This window comes from Chrysochloris asiatica, unplaced genomic scaffold, assembly GCF_000296735.1.
Source record: "Chrysochloris asiatica unplaced genomic scaffold, ChrAsi1.0 scaffold00116, whole genome shotgun sequence".
Classification (NCBI taxonomy): Eukaryota; Metazoa; Chordata; class Mammalia; order Afrosoricida; family Chrysochloridae; genus Chrysochloris; species Chrysochloris asiatica.
Window position 1 is genome coordinate 4,936,864 of NW_006408634.1, and position 13,335 is coordinate 4,950,198.

The window sequence follows — 13,335 nt, forward strand, 5'->3', positions numbered from 1 at the left end:
ATGGACTTGCACATACACAAGAATAATGCAGACCTGGGTACCATTTCCTTCAGTACACCATAGTTCATTCTGAGTCAATCTGATGGCTGCAATCTCTCTCCCCATCTCCCTGACTCAGCTTTCAGAAGGTCCTTTACCCGAACTGACCACTGCTATCTTCTGTATTATTCTCCACCTGTGTAGACAGGTTGGCAACAGGTGTGTGTATGTGTGTGTGTCTTTGTGCCACATCTACATATTCTGCTCACACATTTGTCTTTACTTTGTGTGTGTGTGTGTGTGTTATCTTTGCTCATTTATTTAACCACTGTAGCACGGGCTTCAAAAAGTTTGTGGCTAATTCTATTATCTTTTAATTCCATTCCCCTTCCCGCCCCCAGGCTTTTTGAAGCTCCCTCGTATATATACGTGTTGAACTGCATAGACTTAGATATGTCTAAAACAGTCTCATTTGAGTAAGAAGTAATTGAGTACATTCTGAGTTAACCACAACATATAATATGTGTGGCAGAGGTAAATATGCATACCATTTCTTTATCTAAACTTCTATCTAAACATCTTGTAGTTTATGTTACAAATGGCTATTTCATCTTATTCAAAACTTTTTTCATTAATTTTTCTTTTTACTTTTTATTTCTTTTCTTGTTGAAGGAAAATTTATATACAGTGAAATGCATAGATCTTTCATGTACTTTTCAGTGGGCTTTGATACAGGCATCCACCCAAGTAATCACAATTCCAGTCAATACATAGAGCATTTTGAGCACTGAGAAAAATTCCCTCATGTTCTCAATCCCCCAAACAGAAGCAGCCCCATCCTCATAAATTAATTCAGTCTGTCCATGAACTTCAAATAAGTGGAATTATATTTGAACTTGAAACTCTTTGACTCCAAAGTTCTTTCCACTAAATGTGTAGGTTGTCACTTAGAAGGCTTGAAGGTTACAGGAATCAGCCTCTCTTCTCTCTTTGCCTTGGTGGGCCCTTGATCCCTCCAGCCAGGGGTCTCACTTGTAGTTTTGACGTCTGAGTACTCAGTGCCAGTGGCTTCCTGTTTCTGCAAATACACAGGGTTCTTCTCATTAAAGCTGAGGAATTCGTTCTTCTCATTAAAGATGAGGGATGCGTAATGGAGACCTTCTTCCTTCTCTGAGTCCACAACTGGGAGATCGTGTTCTGGGGGGTTGCTTATTTGGAATTTGACCAGGTGACCCTGAGTGGAGGGAAAGACAAGGCGATCATGCACAGGACAGGAGACACAGGAGAAGGCAGGGAGCATCCAAGAGGGAAGCCCATGAATTCCTCTCTCTTTCATCCCCCACAGAAAGTATGAGACTGTGGATATTCATGCTTCCTTCAAACATCTCTTGCCTGGTGTTGTTAAGTGCTGCTGGGATGGTTCAGACTCATAGCGACCCTGTATAGGGTTTCGCGGAGGCTGTAAATCTCTGTGGGAACAGAAAGCCTCATCTTTCTCCCGAGGAGTGGCTTGTGGTTCAAAGTCCAGGGCTTATCCAATGAAGCCACCACACTCTCGTCCTCAGTGAGCACATTACTGGGCGTCTCAGTAGTACAATTCTGACCTCCCATGCAGAAGACATTGGTTTGAGTCCTGCCTGATGCAACTCATGCGAAGTCACCTCCCACCTATCACTGCAGGCTTGCATCCTAGCAAACCTGTTGCCATAATACCGAATAGGTTTCTGGAAAGTTTCCAGATTGAGCTAGATCAGGAAGAAAGGCCACGAGATCTACTTCAGAAAATCAGCCTGTGAAAGCCTGTGGATGGCAATGGTCCACTCTACATCTGATCGTGGGGATGACTTAGGACCGAGCAGCAGGTCTTTTGGTTTTCCCTGGGGTCACTATAAGGTCAGCATGGTGTCTGGGGTCACCATGAGGTCAGCATGGTACCTGGGGTCACCATGAGGTCAGCATGGTACCTGGGGTCACCATGAGGTCAGCATGGTACCTGGGGTCACCATAAAGTCAGCATGGTACCTGGGATCACCATAAAGTCAGCATGGTGCCTGGGGTTACCATAAGGTCAGCATGGTACCAGGGGTCAGCATGAGGTCAGCATGGTACCTGGGGTCAGCATGAGGTCAGCATGATACCTGGGGTCACCATGAAGTCAGCATGGTGTCTGGGGTCACCGTAAGGTCAGCATGGTACCAGGGGTCAGCATGAGGTCAGGAGCTTAGAAAACTCTTTGGAGTAGTTGGACTCTGTCCTATGGGGACTTCATGAGACACAATCAACTCCACGGCATTAGGTTAGGTTTCTGTTTCTTTTGTGTGCATATCCTGAACAAATTAATTAATGGAATAAATGCTTATTACTGAGTTCTCAAAACCTTCCAGTGACTGCCAATCTTGCTATGAATATAAAAAGCATGAAGGATGAGCAGGAGTTCATGCGTGGGAATGGGGCGGGAAGGGCATCCGAGGAGGGAGGGACAGTCTGTGCAAAGACCCAGAGGTAAAATTCACTGTGTTCTGGTTGGTATCAGAGGGAAGTCCAGTTTGAAGGGAGCTCAGAGTGTGATGTGGGGAGCACCAGGAAAAGAGATTGGGGATCTGGACGGGGATTCGGGTTAGGCAAGTGAAGCATTATCTCCAAGAGCAAAATTTAAAGGGGTTGCCCCAAACTTTGATAACCAAGATAATGTTTTAATTAAATATTTATCAAAATTAAAATGCCCCTAACTCCTTGGAGATTTGTAGAATTAGTAAAGTACCGTGCTGAACCACTGGAGAAAGAGATAAAAGGAAATGTGTGTACCCCTAGGACTCCTGGTATGGTGCTGTAGGATAAGCACTGGACTGTTAACCACAAGGTTGGTGATTCAAACCCACTAGCCACTCCTCAAAAACCTTATATATGGGTCTCTGAGTTAGAACTGACTTGATAGCACTTAACAACAGGTTTTTATATATTTTTAGTGTCCTTTTCTTCTCCTCTAGAACGTTAAAATAGCTGAAAAAATAGTGGGGAAATTGCAACGAGTGTATATGCAAGCAATATTTTAAGTTTAAATATTTTATTTGTATCAAAGATAGGATTTCTTATAAATTTTCTTATAAAATTTTCCTGGCTTTGATGAAAGCGAATTCAATATTTTCCAAATTGATTCTGCTGATCCTGTTTTCAACAACAACAAAAAAGTATGATGGTTGATAATTCCTCCTGCCTACACGATGGTCTTGGAGTTCTGGTGTGGCGCTGTGGGCTAATGCGCCAGAATGCAAACTGCAAGGTTGGCAGTTCAAGATCACCAGCTGCTCCTTGGAAACCCTATACAGGGTCGCTATGGGTCGGAATCGACTCGACGGCACTTAACAACAACAACACGATGGTCTTAAATGGTTTCTAATTAACTTCAGTTAACTGATTCTGACATTATTTGAAATTTTGCTCATTATGAATTTTTTTTTAAAGTAGTCTATTTGTTGATGCTGAAAACATACACAGCAAACCAGTGAAATGACTTCTACATGAATAATTCAGTGAAGTGCAACCATGCTCATTCTATTTTTCTGAATTGGCCCTTCACCATGCACATCAACTCACCATCTTCTAAACTTTCTAACCATTTGAGCCACTGTTGTCAGTTTGAGATCATGTGGGCACACCTCAAAAGAACCCAGGGCTCAAGGCAGACATTCTTTACTAACTAAATTAAATAGTTGATTGGCTTAGGATCCCTGGTGGCATGGTAGTTAAAGCACTCAACTGCTGACTGAAAGATCTGCGGTTTGCACCCACCAACTGCGTTGTGGAAGGACGATGTGTCAGTCCACCTCTGGAACCTTACAGAGCAGTTCCACTCTGTTCTATAGAGCCACTATGAGTTGAAATTGACTCTCTTGCATATGTTTGTTTTGGTGATGGGGCAGGGGCTATTGTTTGGTTTAAAGAAAGCACTTTAAAACACTTTTTTTTTGACTTTGCCATTTGAAGACAAAATTGTTTTACGCTTTGGATTTTTTGCTGAAACTATGTGATTTCAATAATGGATGACATTTTTAATGCAATACCGAGGCTGTAAATCTTTACAGGAGCAGAAAGCCTCATCTTTCTCCCGCGGAACGGCTGGTAGTTTTGAACTGCTGACCTTGCAGTTCACAGCCCGATTCGTAACCACTATGCTACCAGAGTGCGCGCTCTCTCTCTCTCTCTCTGTCTCTCTCTCTATATCCCCACCAGATGGCAGCATGCACTAAAAGTAGGCTATCTGCTTCCCAGTAAACCTCAGAGAAGAAAAATGTAGGTGGGCACTATGTGTCCCATAGATCACAAAAGCGTTAAGATATAGAGATTATCCCACAGCAATACTTTTAGGGATTCACCCAGTTTCAATGACTCCAGAAAGTCTGGATTCCATCATCACTGGTTGTTTTGCATTAATTTTGATTCTTTTAAAATAATGCGTTGAGATATGCCTTACCTTGATTATTCATATTTTTGACAGTTCCTTAAAGACCAATGCCTCACTTGTACCTTGTACCCTATTCCAAGCTTTGCTAGAGTTATATTCCAAAAATATGTAGGGCTTACATATAAAGCCTGAAGGCTTTATTCTTGAATTCAAGGGTCAGTAAACCGCATACCATGACTCAAATCTAGCAGGCTGCCTCTTTTTGTAAATAGAGTTTTATAGCCTTATTCGCTTATTTACTTATTGTCTCTGACCACTTTCATGATACCACGGCAGAGTTGTCTATTGTCACAGAGACCCTATGGCCCACAAAGTAAAGTTACTATCTGACTCCTTACAGGAAATGCTGGTCAATCCCTAATCTAGATGTTATTAAGTGCTGTCAACTTGCCTTCGACTCATAGCAACCCTGTATAGAATTTCTGAGGAGTGGCTGGTGAGTTTGAACCACCAACCTTGCGTTTCCAGTGCTTATCCTATAACACCACACCAGGACGCCTCTGGTCTAGATGTTGTTGTTGCCATTGAGTTGGTTCTGTCTCATACAGACCCTGTATAAGGTTTCCAAGGAACTGCTGGTGAATTTGAATCGCAGCCTAGAAACTTCTTTGGGTCCATTTTACTCTGTAACAGGGGTCGCCATGAGCCAGAGTCTACTCAGTGGTACCCAACGGCAACACAAGAGAAGGAAAAGGATCCCTGGTGGCACAAAGGTTAAGTGCTCAGATGCTAATCAAAAGGTGGGTGGTTGGAACCGACCCAGTGACTTTGAAGGAGGAAGACTTTGGTGATCTGCTCCCATAAAGATTCCAGTTATGGAAACCTATGGAGTAGTTCTGCTCTACCTTTTAGGGTCCCAATGAGTCGGAATTGACTGAAGGGCACACAACAACAGCAAGAAGAAAGGGAAGACAGAGAAGATTGTGCAGGTAATCAACAAGGTGGGAAATCTAGCAGAAGAAACTGGGAGGCAAGGGAGATGAGACCAACTTCAACTGTGTTGAGTGAAGCATCCCTGGAGGCCACCTTGGGGTAGGTGTCCAGACAGGATGCTGGGTATCAGTGGAGCCATCCACATCACTAACCTGAGATGCCTGCCCCATCACAGTGTTTGCATATTCTGTGCCTTTGTCCTCTGTGCCCACTGCTGTCCTTGCTGCGGTCTTCCTGTAGGACCTCACTCTGGGCAAAGCGACAAGAAGAGCATGTCAGTCTAACCATATCATTGGCAGTGGGCAGACAGACTCTTATCTGTTGCCTGTTAAGGAGTTTAAGACATAATAGAAGTGGGAGTTGGGTGGTCCAGTCCCAGAGATCCCAGTGTTGAAACAAAGGTTCCTCCACCTCCTAGACCAGACTGGGAGCTCAACTAGAACTGGAGTATATGGACATCTCAGTGAGCTCCCACAGGTCCTTGTTTGGGGTTCTTGATACATCCAGGTTCTTTCATCTCTGGGCTAATGGTTCTTTTACTAACCTGCACTTCTCACCCATGACCTCTCTCCCCAGAACCAATGCTCACATGATGCAGATGAAGAAGAATAAGACCAAGACCCCTTCTAGTGTGCTGAGCACCACTCCGGATATGTACCACGCTTCTGCAAATAGATTGATATTTGGTGATTCACCTCCAAGAACTCAGTATCTGCTCCCCAGCTCTGTAGGGCCCTAGCTTCTGTTTACCAATATCTTTCCTAGACACAAAGAACACAAGGGGTTCAGGGGACAGGGATTAATGTAAGGGGACTGAGAACTTACAAGGATGAGTTGCATCTTTCTTTATTTCATTAAAAAAATTTTTTTTTGTTTTAGGAGCCATGGGGGCATGAGAGTTAAGCACTTGGCTACTAAACAAACATTTGGCAGTTGGAACCCACCCAACATTTCCATAGAAGGAAAACTTGGTGATCTCCCATAAAAAATTGATGCTGTCAGTTCTGACTTATAGTAACCACATGTATGACAGAACAAAACGCTGCCCATACCTTTACCATCTTCACATTAGTTGCTATGTTTGAACCCATTGTTTCAGACACTGTATCAATCCATCACATTGAGGTCTTTCTCTTCTTCATTTCTATTTTACCAAGCATGATGTCCTTCTGAAGGGACCGGTGCCTCCTCATAACATGCCCAAAGTACACAAGACAAAGTCTCACCATCCTCACTTTTAAGGAGCATTTGGCAGTATTTCTTCCAAGACAGATTTGTTCATTCTTCTGGCAGTTCATGGTGTATTCAATATTCTTCAGCAACATCATAATTCAAATGCAGCAATTCTTCTTCAGCCTTCCTTATTCATTGTCCCATAAAGATTACAGACTGCAAAACCCTTATGGGGGAAGTTCTACTCTGTTCGCTATGAGTTGGAATCTATTCAAACACCAACTAAAACTTTCTTTCATTGTGGAATCTATTTTTCACTGACTTTGATTTTTTAAACATATTTCGTTTCCATATTATTTCTCTTGATTGCTGAGGTTTTGGGTTCATCCTTCTATGCCTCCCTTGCTTCACCCTAGTTTGGACCCTACAAAACAAGAACTTTGTCTCTCCTCACACATTTACCCTTCTCCCACAAGATTCACCTCCACCCCCATGCTCCCTCTTCCTACTTGTTACCAAAGTTCACACCCTTGACCTGCAGTAAAGAGAACAATGATGCTCTGGGCCCTAGCATAATTGCAAGTCTTCAGTCTGAAACCTAGATCACAGCCAAGCTCTTCTTTAAAGATCAGGTTGCTGCTGGCTGGATATGACTATGGGGTAGTTGCTTTCCTACTCCCTCAGTCTCTCCCCAGTCTATCAGTGCACAAAAGGACCCCAGATGTCCCCACATACTCACTATGCAGAGTGAGGTACAGGGACACATCCTGGAAACCCAGGGAGTTCTGAGCCCGGCAGGTGTATTGCCCTTCATCCCTGGCATGTACTTGAGGTAGCTCTAGGATCCCAGGGTCCAAGGGCTGTGAGGGGCACAGGGTGAGACTTCCTCGCATCCAATTCAGATAGACAGAGCGCTTGCCTCTGGTGACACAGACCAGACGCAGGTACTGGCCCGCCTGGACGTACAATGATGAACCATGTCTTATAACGCTGGATTCTAGAAAGGGAGACAGAGAGTCAGAGAGATCAAGAGGAAGCATGCAGATAGGACTACTACTGTAAAAGACTAAGAACCCATACTAAAGGGGAGGGGGCATTCTTTGCTGGCTACTGGGATGTGGGGAGGAATGGGGAGGAGGTGGAGCACAACGTAGGGAATAGACACAGGATAGTTTGGGTGCTAGGGAGGGGGGCAATATATAAGAAGGGGGAGGAGAATGGAAGAACAAAGCAGATGGGAAAACAATTATGCAGGTTTGCATGGGCAATGTGGGACAGAGGTAAACAATGATGCATGCCCAACCTTAGAACAACAGGGCTCTGGGATACAGGGATTGAGACATGGTTGGAATGGGGAAAAGGGGGGAAATAATGTTAAGATGCTTGGCTGTCTTATGAATCTTGGTTTCCCTGGCATACCATTATAAAATAGACACTTGAGGGGGAGAGGAAGGAATAGCCAGAAATATCACCATAGAAAGCTTGTAAGTCTGTCTTCTGCCTATAACTGATTGGAATACCTAAAATGGGGCTACAACCTGCCCAGTGAAGGAGGCTTCCTGCAGAGCCTCTGCATTACATAAGACCATAGGTGGAATCCTGAGCAGCATCCAGAATCTTCAGAGGAGGGAAATTTCCATTTGAAAGGACAAGCAGACCAGCCTGTAGCAACTAGAAGAACAGAAGATACTTCTTGAAAGAAAGACAAACAGGAAAAATACAAAACAATAGAGGCAGACCCACTGATTACTATAAGAACAAGCAAGTTGCTCGCCCAGGAGACATCAAGGCAAGTGTTCAGGTCCCCTCAGAGGAAACCCCCTTCCAAGACTAAGACTCAATGGGAACACGCTCTGATTGGTGACCACGTTCATTCACCGATAAGGGGAAGTGAGCAAAAAACAGCAATGAAGCTGTGAGCTAAGTCCTATAACTTTCAATAGACTCCTGTGAACTCTGGTGGAGACCTGGTTGGCCAGCAGTGTGGCAAGACCTGTGGAGTCAGTGACATAGCCACAGAGGACTAGAGTGGAGAGTGAAGCGTCCAGCTGATAAGAAGAGAGGGCATATGCACAAGAACACCCACATTTGCAGATAATACTCATTTGACCTGGCTTCAATGAATGGATGATAAGAGCTCAACTAGAAGAAGAAAGAAGAGGGGAAAAAAAAGAGTAATCTAATACCATTTGATAAACTTGACCTATACCTATGGATGCAGTAGCTCAAAAGACGGAATAAATCTTTACAGCAAGAATCATTCCCACCCACTCCATACACAGAGTAGACAGGGATGGGCAACTTGGACATGGGGCGGGCGGTGGGGGGGGAGGGCTTCAAAGGCAAGAAGTGACTGGCTTGCAAGCTTTCAAGAGGGAATCTAGATCCAGAGGGCATGGAGGAAGGTAGAATCTCCACTGAGTAGTATCCAATCTGTCTCGGCAGGGCTGATGAAAGGAAATGTGGATAGGTCTCTTGTGATACAACAGTGAATAATTGTTATCAGGACTGATTGTGAGGGTTGGAAATGTAAAGTTAGACATTTTGTAGCAAGGAGTGGAGTGATTAACTTTGCAGTCTAGAAGCGGAGATCCCTGGGACCATCAAAGGAGAAAAGCAGAGAGCGGGACCCTATCCAGAGAAGCAGTGACACCTGAGATGGAGGCAGAGACGATGATGTGAAGAGATGGAGTGGCTGGGGACTTTAGACCCAGAGAGGGAAAGGGGCTGTGTGCTGACGACGGGGGGCAGGAGGGGGGCAGGCTTGCAGGGTATACCCTTTGGTTGTTTGATGATGCATGGAGGGAATTGTAACCATGACAATGAAATGATATACGATAGGATGAATGTAAACTAATGTTCTTCCATGTAAACTATCACATACTTCACAATAAAACATTAAAAAAAAAAAAAGAGGAAGTGTGCAGAAAGAGACAGGGTGATGGTGACAGACACACACACAGACATAAATGGAGAGACAGGAGACTCTGTAAGACAACCCCGAGAAGGAGCTGTGATACTCACTGTATGTGTCATCTTGGCTAGGCCAGGGTGCCCACTTTTTTTTTTTTCAGTCAAACCTTGGCCTAGCTGCTGCTATGAAGGTTTTACATGTGATCATCATTAAAGCCAACTGACTTTAAGTAAAACAGAACACTCTCCAACATATGGGTGGGCTTGAGCAAATCAGTTGATGCCCTTAAAAACAAACATCTGAGGTTTCCAGAATGAGAAAGATTTTGCCTTAAGACTATAAATAGGCAAGCTGACACAATCTCTCCACCAACTACATGACCTGTAGATTTTAAACTTAAGACTGATAAATATCTCAGGTTTCCACCCCACACTGGGTTGATGAGGCTGAGGAGAAACACACACTTTCATCTCTTGCTGGTTGTCATTGTTGGTAAGTGTCATCGAGTCAGTTATCACTCATGGTGACCTTGTGCACGATAGAATGCAACGTGCCTAGCCTTGCACCAGCCTCACAATTGTTCCTCTTGAGCCAGTTGCTGCTGTCACTGTGTCAATCTGTCTCGTTGAACAGTCTTTCTCTTTTTCACGGACCCTCCACTTTACCAATTATGATGTCCTGCTCTGAAAACTGGTCCCTCCTGATAACATATTCAAAGTATGAGAGATGGAGTCTCACTATCCTGGCTTATATTTCTATCCCTTGCTGGTCAATTTGGCTATTTTCCCCAGTTACTGATGAGCTGATTCCAACTCATGACAAACCCATGTGTACAGAGTACAACTGCTCTACAGGTTTTCAGGTTTTTGACCATATGAAGGAAATCATCATCTGGGTGGGTTTGAACCACCAAAAGTTCAGTTAACAGTCAGCTCTTAATCAACTACACCACCCAGATACTTCAACTTGGCTATATATCTCAAAATTAGAATAATGATATGATCCAGCTACTTTTGCTTATAGGTATTTGTTTCACAGATAAGACACTTGTGATATAAGATGGAAGAAATAAAAGATTCAAGATAATTTGTTGAATTCACTTTTTTTGGTGTTGTTAAAGGAAAACTGCACACCATCCCTTCCCATGAAGGAAACACGTATGTGGAACCAGAGTTCATTCATACAGTAGGATAATGCAGGTGTCAGATACGAATGAGAACAGGTTACACTGCTGACATTAAATGTCCTCTTAGAAAAATTAGGAGGAAAAGTCAGGGCACAGAGAAACACAAAGCATTTGTTCCTGCTGGAGAGAGGCGCTGGCATCGGGGGACAGACTTTGTTGTGTGTTTCCAATGTTGGCCATGAGAGTACCTTACTTCTCCAGAACAACTTACATAAGCTCTATTGGGGAAAAGAAAAAGACGAGGCTAGAGGAGGCATCAGGGGTAGGATTATAAGGGGCCTCAGAATCCTGTTCTGTTGTGTGGAGAGGGACCCTTGGGTTCACCAACAAGGGGGTCTCTGGTCACCTGCATGATTCTAGAAGGAGGTAGGGGATCCCGGCATACACCCTGTTCCCACAGCCCCAGGGAGAAGAGGAATGTCCTACCTGTGCCATTTCCTTGGAAGGCAGTTATGGTCATGTTCTGATCTAGGACAGAAAGACAAAGCTGCCCTCCATCAGGGGGAGGGATACTGGCCCTCCATCCCAGGAGCTGTAGACATGAGGAAGGATTGGAGGCAGATACCTTGTGGTTCCCTCCCAGTGTCCAAGGACCTGACACCCTCCCAGCCCTGTTGTCCCTGGGTTCCCCTCATCAGAGTCTCGGGTGTCTGCCCCAGTACTTACAGAACACTTCGAGCTGTATGGTTTTCCTTGTGATCACACCTACTTCAGGGAAGGTCACCTGACAGGTGATACTGGTGCCATCGTCCTGGGGCTGTGGGGTGAAGGTGAGCATGGAGGAGTTCCTGGGGGATATGGAGGCTCCAGTCCAGGAAAAGATGGGAGGAGCTCCCCGCTCACAAGCTGAGGGCACAGTGCAGGTCAGGGTACTGGGGTGACCAGCCTTCAGGGGCCCCTGGTACTTGATGTTGAGTTTCTGGGTCAGGGCTTGTGGGAGAATAGAAGACTCAGGATCAAGATATGTTCCTGAGAGGAACCTCAGACTTTAGACCACTTCCTCCCCTTGACCCCAGCATGCTTCACCCTAACCTCCTCCCAGCATGAGGAGCAAGGTCCCATGCCAGTCCTGCCTTTAATCCCATGATCCTATGCTCTCTCCTCCAACCCATTTCTTACCTGTCACATGCACAGAGAGAAGATCAGTCTTATAACTGTACATCATACTTCCTCTTTCCACTCGAAAATAGTATGACCCGGAGTCCTCAGTCCTGATGTATCTGATATCCAGGGAACAGTTCTTCTTTTCAGGGTCTCCAAGGAGGTGGAATCGGCGCTTCATTTCATTCCGCACTTTTTTATTTGGGTCGTTTGTGGCCACTAGAGTATCGAGATGCAATTTATAATTTTCTCTAAACCAGTAGCCATGAACTGGGTCAGTCCTGTTTTCCTTGGGGTAGACGACAGTGCAGGACACATAGATGCACTGGCCTTCCTTAGCGTCCACAGACCTTGTCACATTAATTCTGTAAGAACTCTGACTCTCAGCTCCCCTCTGCCCCAAAAGTAGGGGCATCAGCAGTAGCAGCAGCAGCATTTTCTAAGCTGGAGACAGAGGTCTTACCCTGGAAAAGTGTGTTTCTCAGGGTTTATCTCTCTACAAAGATCTACAAAATTTAGAGGAAGCCCCAATAGGAAGCTGGGGTAAGGAAAAAACATTAACCAGGGTTTTGATGGTGGCTAGGGTGGAAGTGCAGTGAGGTTCGCCATCAGCAATACCACAGAATACCAGGCAAAGCTGATTCAGGGTAAAGCTCCAAAACTCGGAACCACATAGATAGGAATATTGAAAAGGTTTGAAGGCTTAGTGGAACTTGTCACAAAAGTAATAAATCATATACTTTTGAATATGCCAGGCTTGGTGTCTGGAGCCAACAACTTAGAAAGACCGAACCAAATGGCAATACCAAGTGGGGGAGTAGACACACCACGGAAAAACGCAGCAGGAACCTTGGAGCAAAGGTTTTGCTTTGTTCTGACTTTCTTTTTTTTTAGTATTTGTTCATTGGCCCCCACTGTTTGTGCACATTCATTCTGGTGACTAGAGGGGGTGCCTGAGAGAGTGGACATCCCTAAACCTCACCACTGGTGCGTTCTTCTGCCATGCATGCACACAGATACTCTCAGCCAGTATTGAACTGTGTTTTTGTTTTTTGTTTTTTGTGTGTGTGTGTGTGTGTGTTCGTTTGTTTTGTTTTCAATACGGAAAAGCCAGAATAGGGGCATGGAGAGGGAAAGACACTTTAAAAACAAAACAGGCTGAAAATGAAATTAAATCCTGAGTTACAGCATAATACGCAACAGTGGCATCTGGAAATCTCTCAGGCAGCTTTGAAAGCAATAAGCTGAAAGAAGACATTAAAGTCATACTCATATTAGGCTACAGATTTTTTTTTTTCTTCTCTCCCTCCTCTCCCTTTTCTGAGATTATAGACTACAGTATCCAGTATAGTTTTGTTGTTGTTGTTGTCATTGTTTTTTAGTTGTTGTTTATTTTGCTGTTGATGCTTTGCTGTTTTATACTCCCCTTTTTACCTTTGGGGGACTCTTTCTCTCCCTATGTTATCCAAGAAGAGACAACAGCTGCTGCCATATAGTCAAGCTACAATCACACTCTATATAACACTAAAATCCGGGCAAGAACCAATTCCAACTGCCATATACCAGGGAAACAGACAACACCTGTGA

At 44.4% G+C, this 13,335-nt stretch overlaps 1 protein-coding gene across 1 annotated transcript; it reads right to left on the bottom strand.

Annotated features, from left to right (window-relative positions):
• Window positions 1-922: 922 nt before the first annotated feature.
• On the bottom strand, window positions 923-12,184 carry LOC102817670 (sialic acid-binding Ig-like lectin 8-like). Its single transcript, XM_006868367.1, has 5 exons — window positions 11,767-12,184; window positions 11,074-11,115; window positions 7,287-7,544; window positions 6,125-6,135; window positions 923-1,213 (listed from the first exon to the last, which is right to left on the bottom strand). Exons 1-5 carry the CDS (start codon window positions 12,182-12,184, stop codon window positions 923-925), a joined length of 1,020 nt encoding a protein of 339 aa, XP_006868429.1.
• Window positions 12,185-13,335: the final 1,151 nt, after the last annotated feature.

Bases quoted from the DNA above. Each gene is read 5' to 3' on its own strand.
- LOC102817670 (XM_006868367.1), bottom strand. From the start codon at position 12,184: ATGCTGCTGCTGCTACTGCTGATGCCCCTACTTTTGGGGCAGAGGGGA. The intron at 11,116-11,766 runs GTAAGAAATGGG...TTTCTGTCCTAG, and splicing joins TCTCTCTGTGCATGTGACAG to ATCAGAACATGACCATAACT. The intron at 7,545-11,073 runs GTAGGACATTCC...CTCCCTTTCTAG, and splicing joins CTTCCAAGGAAATGGCACAG to AATCCAGCGTTATAAGACAT.